Source organism: Triticum aestivum, chromosome 7B (genome assembly GCF_018294505.1).
Source record: "Triticum aestivum cultivar Chinese Spring chromosome 7B, IWGSC CS RefSeq v2.1, whole genome shotgun sequence".
In the NCBI taxonomy this organism is placed as follows: Eukaryota; Viridiplantae; Streptophyta; class Magnoliopsida; order Poales; family Poaceae; genus Triticum; species Triticum aestivum.
The window spans coordinates 459,518,413-459,535,618 of NC_057813.1; the positions used below are offsets into that span (position 1 = coordinate 459,518,413).

Below are 17,206 nucleotides of genomic sequence, written 5' to 3' on the forward strand. Positions count from 1 at the left end.
TTTCAGCAATAAGAGCACTAAGGTCGTGTACAATGGGAGATGCTTAGGAAGGTGCTTAGAAAAATAAACCGAGTTTTTCTGAAGCGCCGGTACCTATTTCTACAGGAGAGATGCTTAGTTAAGCATCTATCATGTTAAATAAGCACCGGTGCTTAAAAAAAATCTGATTTATTTCTCTAAGCACCTCCCCTAAGCACCTTGCATTGTACAAGGCCTAAGACCGCCACCAAACCGCCTCCACCACGCCGACGCCATCGCCGTCGCCGCCTGAAGACGGACGCTGGATCGGGACGGATCCTGATCTGCTGCCACCCCCCTTGCTTGCACAATCCGCCATCTCAAATCCCGCCGTGTGCCGCATGTCGTCGCCGTGCGGATCCGCCGACACACCATTGCACCCCTCACCATCGTGGTGTCCCGGCCCAGTTGCTCTCCCCGTCGCCCTCTGTTGCTTGCCTTAAGCAACTTTGTACTTGAAGGATTCATAATCCTTGATGTAAAATGTGTGTGAGCTAATAAATGACGCCTTTCGGTGCCTTCTCAGTTAAGAAAAGAACGGAAAAGAAAATTAGCGGATCTGCGAGGCTGCTATTGAGGATGCTCCGAGGGGGAAAATTGCTTCAAATTTCGATCCACCCACCGCTGGACATCGCCAAAACCCCAGCCAGCTGGCCAACGCGTCCCCGGGAAGCAAATCAAATGGAGATCGAAATAGCACCCGACTCCCCTGCCCCCATGCCGCGCTCCGGCGACATCGCGGTCGCCGACGGGACCGCGACTCTCTCTCCGCCACCGTCGCCGCCACAGGGCCCTGCGTCGCCGTCACCGTCCCTCTCTCCTCGGGATGACGTGCTCCCCCTCTCCCCTCCCCGCAACAGCCCCGCCCGGCGCCGCCGCTCTAAGCCCCTTCGCGCCGCGGTCGTCGACCAAGGCGCGGGCGCCGTCGGGTCTCCGCGAAGGAAGCGCCGCGGGGCGGGGGAGCCGCGCACGGCCGCGTCGCCCGGGAAGAACGTGAGGCGAGCGCGCCGGCGGCTGGACAACGATGGCGGGAGGGAGTTGACGGCGAACGAGGCGGCCGATGAGGAAGCGGCGGGTAAGACCCAGAGAAGAAAGACCGCGGCGCAGCCTCTGACAGCCGTGAAGGAGAAGAAGGGTTCCAGCTTGGCTTTGGTGCCATACCCTCCCATCAATCCAACCCGAGGTAACTGAGCAATTGCTAATTACCACACTAATTGCCACTTTAGGGTTCATAGAATGCAGGACACAATCTTATAGTTTTTGGTTGATGTAGGAAATGTTGCTTCATTTTATCTCATTAGGGGATATTGTTCTTGGTGTTGCAAATTGCAATTCTATTTATGCACAAGTAACAGCATGGAAATTGCAAACTGTTGTGCAGGCATAGGGGCTTATCTAGCTTATGGATATCTAACTGTACAAGTTACGTCCATGTATTTATTCTGGGGTTTACAAGTTTGTGGTTGTAGAAAGTGCTGTCACCTCCTTTATGTAGGTCTTGGTGGATGTAAATTATGCTAAATTTCTATTATTTTCGGCATTGATTTGTGACATTTTTATGGATTGTGTCAAAATAATTTCTGGCGCTGTGTCCAAGTTCTAGCTACGAATGAGTGTTTTCAGTTTTTGATTGTGATGTTGGTGAAGGCTGCTGCCTCTTTTCACCATTAATCTATATATGAATAGTGGTACAGTAGCTATGAGCCTCAAATTATTCTCACTTGCTAGCTACAACCTACAACACTGTTAGAGTAGGTCGAAGATCTTGTGAAGCGGACACAACACATTAGATTGAATCAAACGAGTCATGGCACTGCCCAAAGGTGTATGGTGTACATGACCGTAGACCACATGATAGTCCATGCTGCACGCTGTATGCTGACTGTATGGACCAACGAGGTTGATCTTACTCCATTGAGTCGTGGAGGGTCTGATTTTGGCAAACCCAAAAGGTCTATGGGGACTGTCTGTCTTTTTGTGGATAGTTCATAACCAGGAAAAGCAGGGAGCTCCAGATTTGCTGTAATTTGACCAACCTGAGACCAAAATGGCACAAATTTAGCTAAAGGTCCTAAATAAAAATGTTAAACATTTGTGTGTATTTATATCGGCCTAACCTATAAATTTAGCACATCACGATGAATAATTGGATAGACTATCATTACCTTGTCAGCATGCTTCTATAAGTTTGTAATTGTTTCTATTCGAAAATTGTTTCTGATACAACTAACCTGGATTGGGTTATTTGTTCGGACAGGGTAATATATAATTTTGTTGCATATTCCTAGCCAAAGCCTACACACTATCTGATTCAGAGTGTCCACATCCATTTCTGCCAACCAATTTTTTGTTTTGCCTATCAGTGTATGAGTGAAACTTGTTTATCAGAACTTGGTAGATAAACCATTGTCTTGTTCATACATGTCATTCATAATTTAACAAATTATTCCAGAAAAGTAGTATTTGTGTACTGTACTGTGCAATTATTATCATGCGTCTTGCTGTTTGATTTGCATTTCTTGTGGTATGATAGTGTACGTTACAGATGTGTATTCCCTTGCTAATGTTGTTAATTCCTGTTTGAGTACCAGGTGCAGAGAATGTAGAGCAGTTTGATTGGGAAGGTCTTTGGGAAAGGGTTGTTGACTTGGTGATGTGGAAGAATGTTGGGAGATCAGCATTTTGGTTCGGCTCTGGGTCCATGCTTTTCGTCTCTTCTTCCTTTTCAAAAGACGTCAATTTCAGGCACGTGCAACTTCTGCTGTAGTTCATCCATACATTGTTCAGCATATTACACATTGAAAAATTATGCTGGTGGTACCATAATCATCCATATATGGAAATTACCACTGAAAATGGACTCGACTGTCCAGTGTCATGTCAATCATCATAAGTTCTGCAGGATACTGTTGGCATCACAGAACCGTCCATTAGGGATATAAAGTGACATTCCAGAACTTACACCTATCTCAGTTCGCCACTTAAGGTCAAGATGGAATTTGTTGGTGAAAAATGGATTTATTCTTGTAGTTATGAAGACATTACTTTTCTTATTCGAAAAAACTGAAATGCAATTTGCAACAAAATTTGAGAAGAAATTGGGACAAGGTAAGAGCATAAGATCAAAGCCTATACTGTCTTAATGTCATGAATAAATTTAAGCGCAGTCGCAAAAACATAGCTGTGTGGTCGAGGAATCGGTTCACAATTGGGATTTTTTTGTTGTTGAAGTTCTTACGGTTGTAAAGCAGGGAAATAGAAAAACGAGTGGCACCTTGAAGTCCTGAAACATGCTGCTGCTGCTCGCTGGAATCCCCTGTCCCTCTGTGCACTCTCTTTTCACTCAGTGGTGAAGCAGGGGTACCAGTGCCACATATGGGCAGCGAGGGTCAGATAAGTGTAAAGGCAGTTCATGACAGAGCTTGGGTCCATTGGTCGGCGATGTAGACTGAGAGCAAAGTGAGAAAGAGAGGAGAAATATGGAAGTAGGAAGGCAAGGATAAGTATCCTACTATCAAGAAATAAATCTCATGCTAATGCCCAAAACCCTAACGACAATGTCACTTTTCATTATTTTGGCCTATATACTGTCCCTAGCGAAATTGGTTTGTCTGCAATGCTATTTTCCTGAACACTGACAAGTATCCAATGGCCCTAACCTAATTTTATTGCACATATTTATAGTTCGCCATTTGAATATTGCCCTCTACTTTGCAGTCCAATCAAGATACTTTGCCATTTTGGTGTTGTGACATTGGTCTTAGCTTTCTTCAAAGATTCCATTCCTCAGAGGTACAATATAATAATGTTCTTTCTTGAGCTAGGTAACAGTGTCAATTTTCCTTGCTATCTGTGAAATCATGTTTATTTCAAAGCTGTAACAGGCAGAACACTGAACAAGTAAGGAGTTTCCAGTTGACTGAGGAAGATGTGCTCCGGGTTGGCCGAGCTGTCCTGCCAATTGCTAACTCTCTCATATCTATGTCCCGAGTGATCTTCTCTGGTGATCCATCCATGACTCTGAAAGTAAGCCTTACATTTTGATTCCACGCTCTGTTTTCTTCAGAGTACACACATTTTCTTTAAGCAATTCTGAGGCCTCTGATTCCTTAAGTATCAGGTGTTTCCTATTCTTCTATTTGGTGCTAAGTATGGCCATCTGTTCACAGTATGGAGGCTTCTAGCAACAGGTATGATTGCATGGCAAAGAGCAGTCAAACGTTTGCATGACTTCACCTTTGTATCATCTTGTGTTGAATGAAAATTTACAGGATTCTTTGGTTGTTTTACACTCCCAAAACTCTATAGCTGCTATTCAAGTCATATTCATGAAAAAGGTAGGCAGCTTGTACAATTTACTGCTAAAATTACCTTTTAATGGAGCAAGGAGTCATAAGTTGTATTTTGTCAGTTGAAGGTTTGAATGCCCGGATTCTGAATGCATGGAAGTCCTGTCCCCGCAAGAAACTTGTTGCAGCTGCTGCAGTGACGACCTTCTGGAACTTGGTTAGTGTGAAGACACGTGTAATGGCTGGTACGTCGTTGATAATCGATTGGACTGAAAGTAGTTCGAAACAACTGGCTCATATAAACTGCTTGACTGATTCTTATGTTGGTACAAAATTAATGCCAATCGGATGCTGTTAAACAGCACACGGGTTCGTTGATATGCTTCATTTAAGGTTACAGCTCAGAAGACAGTTAGTACTTTCTGAAAAAAAAATTGGCACAAGTGGTTGCTCAACCCTGCCCAGTTGATTTTCTAGAAGAGATGAGACTAAGGTCACCCATCAAGAATCTCACTTTTAATGGGCAATATTCAGCATAGCGGGGTTTCGTTTTTTCGGTGTAGACAATTCACAAAGCAACATCAAGTTCATTGATTGCCTTTTCTTAAATGACCTGTTCTTGGTATTTGCCAGAAGCTGGCTAAATTAATCGGATTCTAATTTCATCATAAGGAGGAATTCAGCAAGCAAAGCTAGTGAAAACATAATAGGAAATGTTTGTCTGTGTCCCATCTATAATCTCATTGCCACTAAACTGATGAATCGTTCTTTCAAATGGTAACACTCTGCTACTACTGTCGGTATAAAGGTCGTAACATGGATATTCTTGGACCTTGTTGGCTCATTTAAAGATGCATTTATGTTGGTCCTTAAAACTGAGCACAAGCTCATATGCTCCGAAGCATAACTGCAGATTTCTACCAATGTGGTTTGGGCTGTATCACAATTTGTTGTTTTATTCAAACATGGTAAAGTTTTAACTCTGCATCATCTCTTTGTGCAGCCTTCGTATCTGCGGTAGCGCTGCGCTACCACTATCAGTATGGACGAAGTAGCAGGAATTCAGAGGGGGTAATACGGCGGCAGGAGCAGCAACAAGCAATGGTTCTCGAAGACTGACAAGCTGTCTCATGAGCACGGCAGGTGCCGACATATCTGAGCATTTCTGTGGTTTCAAAGCAAAAGCAAAATAGAGAAAATGCTGCAAAATTGCATCCTCATATCTCGGTGGCAGGCGCAGTGGCTGAGATGTATTGGTCTTGGTACATCTTGTTGCCAATATGGTACTGTTGGGGAATATTTTCGATCAAGCATGAGGCGATCTTGTTGCACGCGTGACTGTTTGACAGCCATATACGTTGAGGGGCCCTATATGTTGATGCTGTGTTCATGTCAAGCTCGATGTGCCTGTGATGCGTTTTGCTGGTCTTTTGTGCTTTGAGCATCTCGTCTGAGCGACGGTGTGAATATGTCCTTTCTAAATGGGCCAGGTGAAACATCTGTGAGAAACGCCTTCATTTGCAGAAAACTTTCATGGCTCGTCATTCTTGAGAATTGTAATCTGATCGAAGGGCACTATGATCATTGGCCGTCATCATGCTGAGTAGGTGTTAACTCAAATCTGGTTAATTAAAATTGGGAACTAAAACCCCACTTCAGTTTGAATCGCACCTAAAAGAAAAAAAAAATCTAATCCATACAGGGATTTACCAGTTGAAACAAGAAATTTTCAAGGCTTGATTTCAGTTTATTGCGAGTTCAGGTAGACGGTGAAAACCAGGAAATGAGCGAACAAAAGTGTTGGCTTTGACGAAAAAGGGTTTCCCTGCTTTATATTATAAGAGCATCTCCAATGCATGATGCAAATTTGAAGATGTAAAATTAGGAGATGTAAAATTTACATCACCAAAAAATGCATTTTACATCTTAAAAAAAGAGGCAACTCCAATAGATGATGTATATTGGTGATGTAAAAGTCCAACTTCAATAGATGATGCAAATGAAGATGTGAAATAGTCGGCATAAGCGCCGGTGGACCGAGCGGCAGCACAGGTCCCCCGGTGGAACGAGCGGCGGCAATAGGTGCGGCGGCGGCCGAGCAACGAGAGTCGAGAGGTTGAATGCGGCGGCAGGAGCTCAAATGGCCGACGACGGGGCTGTGAATCGAGTAGCAGATTGGTCGTGACGGGGCGGCGATGCGACGGTTGTGCGGCGCGAGAAGGTCGAGTCCGGCACCGGAAAAGCGGCGGCGACGTGTGTGCGGCTTGAATCCGACGGCGGTGCGACATCGGAGAAGCGGCCAATTCCACCGATTTGGAGACGAGGGGTGGCGGAGCAGCGGCGGACCCGGTGGCGGGGGTGGTGGAGCAGTCGGATCTGGCAGCAGGGTGGCCACGACGTGGCACGGTGGCGAAAGTGCGATGGGACAGACTCAAATTGGCAGCGTGGCTGTCGGTGGGGATAGCCGGTGGGGTCGGCGATGGACGGGCGGCAGCGTCAAAGTTTCTGGCCAGAAATCATCGGCGACGAAGGCGAGCAACTGTCGAGCGAGCGGGCGAACGAAACAGAAGGCGGGTGAGATGGGGGGGGGGGCGATTGGCGCGTGGCCGTCAGGTTTACGTCTCCTGGAGGTTGATGTCTACTACACAACCTTCTTCTTGTAGACGTTGTTGGGCCTGCAAGTGCACAGGTTTGTAGGACAGTAGCAAATTTCCCTCAAGTGGATGACCTAAGGTTTATCAATCCGTGGGAGGTGTAGGATGAAGATGGTCTCTCTCAAACAACCTTGCAACCAAATAACAAAGTCTCTTGTGTCCCCAACACACCCAATACAATGGTAGATTGTATAGGTGCACTAGTTCGGTGAAGAGATGGTGATACAAGTGCAATATGGATGGTAGATATAGGTTTTTGTAATCTGAAAATATAAAAACAGCAAGGTAACTAATGATAAAAGTGAGCGTAAACGGTATTGCAATGGTAGGAAACAATGCCTAGGGTTCATACTTTCACTAGTGCAAGTTCTCTCAACAATAATAACATAGATAGATTATATAACAATCCCTCAACATGCAACAAAGAGTCACTCCAAAACAACTAATAGCGGAGAACAAACAAAGAGATTATGATAGGATACGAAACCACCTCAAAGTTATCCTTTCTGTTCTATCTATTCAAGAGTTCGTAGTAAAATAACATAAAACTATTCTTTCCGCTCAATCCATCATAGAGTTCATACTAGAATAACACCTTAAGACACAAATCAACCAAAAACCTAATGTCACCTAGATACTCCATTGTCACCTCAAGTATCCGTGGGCATGATTATACGATATGCATCACAAAATCTCAGATTCATCCAACCAACACAAAGTACTTCAAAGAGTGCCCCAAAGTTTCTACCGGAGAGTCAAGAAAACGTGTGCCAACCCCTATGCATAGGTTCATGGGCGGAACCCGCAAGTTGGTCACCAAAACATACATCAAGTGGCACGTGATATCCCATTGTCACCACAGATAAACACGGCAAGACATACATCAAGTGTTCTCAAATCAAAGACTCAATCCGATAAGATAACTTCAAGAGGGAAACTCAATTCATCACAAGAGAGTAGAGGGGGAGAAACATCATAAGATCCAACTATAATAGCAAAGCTCGCAATACATCAAGATCGTGCCATAGAGAGAACACGAGAGAGAGAGAGATCAAACACATAGCTACTGGTACATACCCTCAGCCCCGAGGGTGAACTACTCCCTGCTCGTCATGGATAGAGCCGGGATGATGAAGATGGCCACCGGTGATGGGTTCCCCCTCCGGCAGGGTGCCAGAACGGGCTCCCGAGAGGTTTTTGGTGGCTACAGAGGCTTGCAGCGGCGGAACTCCCGATCTATCTTCTCCGTGGATGTTTTTAGGGTACGTGGGACTATATAGGCAAAAGAAGTCGGTCAGGAGGTGCTCGAGGGGCCCACGAGACAGGGGGCGCGCCCAGTAGGGGGGGGGGCTCCCCCTATCTTCTGGCCTCCTCGAGGCTCTTCTGACGTAAACTCCAAGTCTCCTGGGTGATATTCTTCCAAAAAATCACGCTGCCGAAGGTTTCATTCCGTTTGGACTCCGTTTGATATTCCTTTTCTTCGAAATACTGAAACAGGCAATAAAACATCAATATGGGCTGGGCCTCCGGTTAATAGGTTAGTCCCAAAAGTAATATAAAAGTGTATAATAAAGCCCATAATCATTCAAAACAGGTAATATAATAGCATAGAACAATCAAAAATTATAGATACGTTGGAGACGTATCAAGCATCCCCAAGCTTAATTCCTGCTCGTCCTCGAGTAGGTAAATGATAAAAATAGAATTTTTGATGTGGAATGCTAGCTAGCATGATTCTCAATGTAATTTCTCTTTATTGTGGCATGAATGCTCAGATCCAAATGATTCAAAATAAAAGTTCATATTGACAAAAGAAATAGTAACACTTCAAGCATGTTAATAAAAGCAATCATGTCTTCTCAAAATACCATGGCAAAAGAAAGTTCATCCCTACAAAATCATATAGTTAGCCTATGCTTCATTTTGTCACACAAAGATGTTCCCAACTTCTATACCCCCGATGACAAGCCAAGCAATTGTTTCATACTTAAATAATCTCAAACTTTTTCAACCATCACACAATACATGAGCGTGAGCCATGGATATAGCACTATGGGTGGAATGGAATATGATGATGGGGATTGTGTGGAGAAGACAAAAAAGGAGAAAGTCTCACATTGACGAGGATAATCAACGGGCTATGGAGATGCCCATCAATTGATGTCAACATGAGGAGTAGGGATTGCCATGCAACGGATGCACTAGAGCTATAAATGAATGCTCAGCAAAATAAAACTAGTGGGTGTGCATCCAACTTGCTTGCTCACGAAGACCTAGGCCATTTGAGGAAGCCCATCGTAGGAATATACAAGCCAAGTTCTATAATGAAAAATTCCCACTAGTATGAAAAGACAACCTATGAGACTCACTATATGAAAAACATGGTGCTACTTTGAAGCACAATATATGAGACTCACTACATGAAGAACAAGGTGCTACTTTGAAGCACAAGTGTGGAAAAAGAGATAGTAACATTGCCCTTTTTATTTATTTTCTTTTTTTCCTTTTTTTTCTTTTTTTTCTTTTTTTCTTTTTTTTCTTTTTCTTTTTTTGGGCCTTTTTTTGGCCTTTCTTCTTTTTTCTTTTCTTTTTGGGCAATGCTCTAATAATGATGATCATCACACTTTCATTGATTACAACATATGAGTTACAACTCGAAACTAGAATAAGATATGCCACTATATGAATGCCTTCAGCGGTGTACCGGGATGGTGTAATGAATCAAGAGTGATATGTATGAAAAATTATGCATGGTGGCTTTGCCACAAATACGATGTCAACTACATGATCATGCAATGGCAATACGACAAAAGTAAAGTATGTCAAGATGATGATGAACGGAACGGTGGAAAGTTGCATGGCAATATATCTCGGAATGGCTATGGAAATGCCATAATAGGTAGGTATGGTGGCTGTTTTGAGGAAGATATAATGAGGCTTATCTGTGATAGAGCGTATCATATCACGGGGGTTGGATGCACCGGTGAAGTTTGCACCAACTCTCGAGGTGAGAAAGGGCAATGCACGGTACCGAAGAGGCTAGCAATGATGGAAAGGTAAAAGTGCGTATAATCCATGGACTCAACATTAATCGAAAGAACTCATATACTTATTGCAAAAATTTAGAAGTCATAAAAAACCAAGCACTATGCGCATGCTCCTAGGGGGTAGATTGGTAGGAAAAGACCATCGCTCGTCCCCGACCGCCACTCATAAGGATGCACAAGCCAGGTACACTTCATGTTTCAAATTTGTTACACAACTTTAACCATACGTTCATGCTATGGGACTTGCTAACTTCGACACAAGCATTCTTTAAATTCATAATCACCCAACTAGCATGACTTTAATATCACTACCTCCATATCTCAAAACAATTATCAAGTTTCAAATTGATCATAACATCCAATTCACCTCCTATGATAGTTTTCGTTCAAATTACCATGCTGTTTAAGACTCTCAAAATAATATAAGTGAAGCATGAGAGTTCATTAATTTCTACAAAATAAAACCACCATTGTGCTCTAAAAATATATAAGTGAAGCACTAAAGCAAATGACAAACTACTCCAACAAGATATAAGTGAAGATCAATGAGTAGTTAAATAATTATGCAACTATGCAAAGACTCTCTCTCATTTAAGAATTTCAGATCTTGGTATTTTATTCATACAGCAAGCAAAACAAAATAAAATTACATTGTAAGGATAGCACAACTCATGTGAAGAAGCAAAAACTTAGGCTCAACCGATACTAACCGATAGTTGTTGAAGAAGAAATGTGGGATGCCTACCGGGGCATCCCCAAGCTTAGATGCTTGAGACTTCTTGAAATATTATCTTGGGGTGCCTTGGGCATTCCCAAGCTTGAACTTTTGTGTCTCCTTAATCCCTCTCATATCATGGTTTCTCTATTTCTCAAAAGCTTCATCCACAACAAACTCAACAAGAACTCGTGAGATAGGTTAGTATAAACCAATACAAAACCTTATCATTTTCTACTGTAACAAATCACTAACAGTATTATTCAACATTGCATACTAAATACATCTGCATATTTAACACTCCTATCCTCAAATAGAATCATTAAACAAGCAAACATATGCAAACATAACAGCAATCTGCCAAAACAGTACAATCTGTAAAGAATGCAAGAGTATCAATACTTCCCCGACTCCAAAAATTATGAGAAAAAATTCCCACTGTAAAAAATTTATCATAGATCAATATGAAAAAAGATTCAACATTATACCATTCTCTGACTTTTCTAGGGAATTTTTTCAACAACGGTAAACTTTCTGTTTTCAAACAGCAACATGTATACAAGCAAAATAAGCATGGCAAAGGCTATCATTGACATTTTTATTGAAAATAAAGATGCAAAAAATTATTATAAATAACAGCAAGCTAATACTAACAAAATAAAATGACACTCCAAGCAAAACACATATCATGTGGCGAATAAAAATATAGCTCCAAGCAAAGTTACCGATGAACGAAGACGAAAGAAGGGATGCCATCCGGGGCATCCCCAAGCTTAGGCTCTTGGTTGTGCTTGAATATTACCTTGGGGTGCCTTGGGAATCCCCAAGCTTAGGCTCTTGCCACTCCTCATTCCATAGTCCATTGAATCTTTACCCAAAACTTGAAAACTTCAACCACACAAAACTCAACATAAAACTCATAAGCTCCGTTAGTATAAAAAAATAAAACCACCACTTAGGTACTGTAATGAACTCATTCTAAATTCATGTTGGTGTAATATCTACTGTACTCCAACTTATCTATGGTTCATACCCTCCGATACTACTCATAGATTCATCAAAATAAGCAAACAACACATAGAAAACAGAATCTGTCAAAAACAGAATAGTCTGTAGTAATCTGTATCAAACGTATACTTATGGACCTCCAAAAATTCTACAAAATTAGGAAGTCCTAAGAAATTTGTGTAAAAATCCATATAAAAAAGAATCAGATCATAATCACGTTTCTGTGAATTAACAAAACTAATTTACTGGGTGTAAAAGTTTCTGATTTTCAGCAGGATCAACACAACTATCACTGTAAGCTATCCTAAAGGTATTACTTGGCACAAACACTAATTAAAACATGAAACCACATCTAACCAGAGGCTAGATGAATTATTTATTACTAAACAGGAACAAAAAGCAAGGAACAAAAGTAAAGTTGGATTGCCTCCCAACAAGCGCTTTTCTTTAATGCCTTTCTAGCTAGGCATGATGAAATGATGCTCACATAAAAGATAAGAATTGAAACATAAAGAGAGCATCATGAAGAATATGACTAGCATATTTAAGTCTAACCCACTTACTATGCATAGGGATTTTATGAGCAAACAACTTATGGGAACAATAATCAACTAGCATAGGAAGGCAAAACAAGCATAACTTCAAGATTTTAAGCACATAGGGAGGAAACTTAATATTATTGCAATTCCTACAAGCATATGTTCCTCCCTCATAATAATTTTCAGTAGCATCATGAATGAATTCAACAACATAACCAGCACCTAAAGCATGCTTTTCATGATCTACAAGCATAGAAAATTTACTACTCTCCACATAAGCAAATTTCTTCTCATTTGGAATAGTGAGAGTATCATAAAAGACTTGAACACTAAAAATTGTTTCCACATTAAAAGAGTAATGTTCAGAAAAAGGGTAATCATAATCATGACAAGTTTTATAAATATAATCATAACTACTTTTTATAGCATAAGTTTCATCACAATAATCATCATAAGTAGCAACTTCGTTCTCATCATAATCGATTGAAACCTCTCCCAAGATAGTGGAATCATCACTAAATAAAGTTCACACTCTTCCGAATCCACTTTCACAAATATTATAAGATTCAACATTATCCAAAATAGTGGGATCATTACTTCCTAAAGTTGACACTCTTCCAAACCCACTTTCATCAATATAATCATCATAGGTACAAGGCATGCTATCATCATAACAACTTTGCATATCAAAACTTGGGATGCTAAAAATATCATCTTCATTAAACGTAGCATCCCCAAGCTCGGGAAAAACATTAATTTCAGAAAATATATTCTCAAATATTTCATACTCATCAAACATAGCTTCCCCAAGCTTGGGCCCTTTCATATCATAAGCATAATCACTCTCATCGTTAAAAATATGGATAGCACCAATAGTAAAGCAATTATCATCATCACAATGAGTAGTAGGAGCAACATCATTTGGGAGGGATACCTTTCTGCCTTTGTTACTCCTTCTTTTCTTTTTCTTCTTCACATTATGTGTGGGTTCAACCTTCCTCTTTGAGCTCCTTATTGATGAGATTGGTTGAGTATAAAGCTCCTCCTCGTTACCTGATTCATCATAAGAAATAATAGGAGGATATTGGGAAGTCTCTTCCCTTTCATTATTATTCTCATCATCTTATATTTGCTTTCTTTTCTTTAGGTAGTTGGCAATATAAGGATTTTCAATGCAATTCACCGCACAAAACATATAAATCGTCTCTAGATCAATATCAAGGAAATGCTCAAGATTAAATTTTGGAATAAGCTTAGTTGCACGTTTCAATTCTTCATAACCCAAAAGCAATCTAAGTTCATTGTAATGAGTAAGGGAGATCAAATCATCACAATTTTTGGACACGATTCGATCATGAAACAATTTGCATTGGAGATGTAAATGATCTTGTTCATTGCAAAATTCACAATGGTAAAGATATCTTAAATTCTCCGCACTCTTATCTAGCCTTTCTTGCAACCCTTTAGTTTCTAAATACTTATGCCTCTTGCAATATTTATTTTCCCTATTTGGTGTGTCCATGCAAACCCAATCAACATGCTTATAGGAGACATTTTCATCATAACTAGTGCAATCATCATTAGTACTATGAATATTCAAGGAGTTCATACTAACAACATTGCAATCATGCTCATCATTCAAAGATTTAGTGTCAAACATTCTATAGATTTCTTCTTCTAGCACTTGAGCACAATTTTCCTTTTCATCATACTCACGAAAGATATTAAAAAGACGAAGCGTATGAGACAAACTTAACTCCATTTTTTAGTTTTTCTTTTATAAACTAAACTAGTGATAAAACAAGAAACAAAAAGATTCGATTGCAAGATCTAAAGATATACCTTCAAGCACTCACCTCCCCGGCAACGGCGCCAGAAAAGAGCTTGATGTCTACTACACAACCTTCTTCTTGTAGACGTTGTTGGGCCTGCAAGTGCACATGTTTTTAGGACAGTAGCAAATTTCCCTCAAGTGGATGACCTAAGGTCTATCAATCCGTGGGAGGCGTAGGATGAAGATGGTCTCTCTCAAACAACCCTGCAACCAAATAACAAAGAGTCTCTTGGGTCCCTAACACACCCAATACAATGGTAGATTGTATAGGTGCACTAGTTCGGCGAAGAGATGGTGATACAAGTGCAATATGGATGGTAGATATAGGTTTTTGTAATCTGAAAATATAAAAACAACAAGGTAACTAATGATAAAAGTGAGCGTAAACGGTATTGCAATGGTAGGAAACAATGCCTGGGGTTCATACTTTCACTAGTGCAAGTTCTCTCAACAATAATAACATAGATAGATCATATAACAATCCCTCAACATGCAAGAAAGAGTCACTCCAAAGCAACTAATAGCGGAGAACAAACGAAGAGATTATGGTAGGGTACGAAACCACCTCAAAGTTATCCTTTTTGTTCTATCTATTCAAGAATTCGTAGTAAAATAACATAAAGCTATTCTTTCCGCTCAATCCATCATAGACTCATACTAGAATAACACCTTAAGACACAAATCAACCAAAACCCTAATGTCACCTAGATACTCCATTGTCACCTCAAGTATCCGTGGGCATGATTATACGATATGCATCACAAAATCTCAGATTCATCGAACCAACACAAAGTACTTCAAAGAGTGCCCCAAAGTTTCTACCGGAGAGTCAAGAAAACGTGTGCCAACCCCTATGCATAGGTTCATGGGTGGAACCCGCAAGTTGGTCACCAAAACATACATCAAGTGGCACGTGATATCCCATTGTCACCACAGATAAATACGGCAAGACATACATCAAGTGTTCTCAAATCAAAGACTCAATCCGATAAGATAACTTCAAGAGGGAAACTCAATTCATCACAAGAGAGTAGAGGGGGAGAACATCATAAGATCCAAATATAATAGCAAAGCTCGCGATACATCAAGATCGTGCCATAGAGAGAACACGAGAGAGAGAGAGAGAGAGATCAAACACATAGCTACTGGTACATACCCTCAGCCCCGAGGGTGAACTACTCCCTCCTCGTCATGGATAGCGCTGGGATGATGAAGATGGCCACCGATGATGGGTTCCCCCTCCGGCAGGGTGCCGAAACGGGCTCCCGGGAGGTTTTTGGTGGCTACAGAGGCTTGCGGCAGCGGAACTCCCAATCTATCTTCTCCATGGATGTTTTTAGGGTACATGGGACTATATAGGCAAAAGAAGTCGGTCGAGAGGTGCTCGAGGGGCCCACGAGACAGGGGGGCGTGCCTAGTAGGGGGGGGGCCTCCTATCTCCTGGCCTCCTCGAGGCTCTTATGACGTAAAATCCAAGTCTCCTGGGTGATATTCTTCCAAAAAATCATTCTCTCGAAGGTTTCATTCCGTTTGGACTCCGTTTGATATTCCTTTTCTTCGAAATACTGAAACAGGCAATAAAACAACAATATGGGCTGGGCCTCCGGTTAATAGGTTAGTCCCAAAAGTAATATAAAAGTGTATAATAAAGTCCATAATCATTCAAAACAGGTAATATAATAGCATGGAACAATCAAAAAATATAGATACGTTGGAGACGTATCAGAGGTGAAGATGTAAATATTTTTTGCATCTACATCATCTTTCGGAGAGGGGTTTTTGAGACTGGAAGATGCAAAAATTAGTTATTTTTTGCATTTACATCATCTATTGGAGATGCTCTAAAGCAACCACCAAGCACAACACCAGGTGAAAGGATCGATATAGTTGACTAGAGGGGGGGAGGGGTGAATAGGCAACTAACAATTTGTAGCTTTTCTTTACCAAATTAAACTTTGCATTAAAGTAGGTTGTCTAGATATGCAACTAGGTGCGCAACCTATATGATGCAACAACAACAAGCACACTAGCAAGCAAGGGATACAACACAAATAAGATTGCAAAAGTAAAGGCACGAGATAACCAAGAGTGGAGCCGGTGAAGACGAGGATGTGTTACCGAAGCTCCTTCCTTTTAAGGGAAGTACGTCTCCGTTAGAGCGATGTGGAGGCACAATGCTCCCCAAGAAGCCACTAGGGCCACCGTATTCTCCTCATGCCCTCACACAATGTGAGATGCCGTGATTCCACTATTGGTGCCCTTGGAGGCGGCAACCAGACCTTTACAAACAAGGTTGGGGCTCTCTCCACAACTGAATTGGAGGCTCCCAACGAAACCACAGAGCTTCACCACAATGGAATATGGCTCCGAGGTGACCTCAACCGTCTAGGGTGCTCAAGCACCCAAGAGTAACAAAATCCACACAAGAAAGTATGGGGGAAACAAATATCCTTTGGTGGAAGTGTAGATCTAGGTCTCCTCCTTCAATCCCTAGCACATCAACAAGTTTGAGTGGCTAGAGAGAGAGATTGGGCAAGCGACTTTGAGTAGCATTAATGGTGGAGTGAGAGAGGTAAGAGGTGAATGTGGTAGGTGGAAGAAGAACCCTTATATAACAACCCTAAAAATCCAACCGTTAGTGCGTTTTCTGTACCGAAGCGGTACAACCGCTCCTTGTCCCGGTACAACCGGGACTCACAGTTTACCTGCAGAACCCTACCAGGCGGTACAACCGGGCGACTAGGCGGTAGTACCGGTTTAAGAGGACAAGCGGACCAACCGCTCAGCCACCGCTCAACCACCGCATAGAAACAGTAGGGAGTCACCCCTGAGTGTGGTAGTCGAGCGGTACAGGGCCGGTGCAACCACATGGCCTTGAGCGCTCGGGCGGCTAAGTCCTGAGCGGTAGAACCGTTTCGGGCACCGGTGGTACCGGTATGACCAGACCAACCGGGCCACCACCGCCCGAGTATCGCATCAAAACAGAAGTCTGACCAGTACCTTGGCGGTACCTGGCCGGAACAACCGCCATAGTCTTTGCTGAGCATGGTGGCGGTACCACCACCCGGAAGCAGCGGTACAGCCGCTTGATCAAGACAGGTA

General features: G+C 42.0%; 1 protein-coding gene across 6 annotated transcripts; it reads left to right on the top strand.

The window, feature by feature from the left end:
- Window positions 1–512: 512 nt before the first annotated feature.
- Window positions 513–5,703, top strand: LOC123159157 (reticulon-like protein B17). 6 transcript variants are annotated; one of them, XR_006479554.1, is made up of 8 exons: window positions 513–1,201; window positions 2,610–2,763; window positions 3,736–3,810; window positions 3,894–4,044; window positions 4,133–4,208; window positions 4,327–4,355; window positions 4,430–4,552; window positions 5,311–5,703. XR_006479554.1 is itself a non-coding variant. In XM_044576982.1 (8 exons), exons 1-8 carry the CDS (start codon window positions 598–600, stop codon window positions 5,424–5,426), a joined length of 1,365 nt encoding a protein of 454 aa, XP_044432917.1. In that variant the 5' UTR covers window positions 528–597; the 3' UTR covers window positions 5,427–5,703. The 6 variants fall into 6 exon arrangements, 4 of the variants coding, with proteins under 4 accessions (XP_044432917.1, XP_044432918.1, XP_044432919.1 ...); XR_006479555.1 differs by having other exon boundaries at window positions 518–1,201; window positions 4,139–4,208; XM_044576982.1 differs by having other exon boundaries at window positions 528–1,201; window positions 4,290–4,355.
- The last annotated feature ends 11,503 nt before the right edge of the window (window positions 5,704–17,206 follow it).

Coding starts and splice junctions, on each gene's coding strand:
- LOC123159157 (XM_044576982.1), top strand. CDS start 598: ATGCTCCGAGGGGGAAAATTGCTTCAAATTTCGATCCACCCACCGCTG. Junction 4,045..4,132: donor ATCCATCCATGACTCTGAAA/GTAAGCCTTACA, acceptor TGATTCCTTAAG/TATCAGGTGTTTCCTATTCT. Junction 4,553..5,310: donor GAAGACACGTGTAATGGCTG/GTACGTCGTTGA, acceptor CTCTTTGTGCAG/CCTTCGTATCTGCGGTAGCG.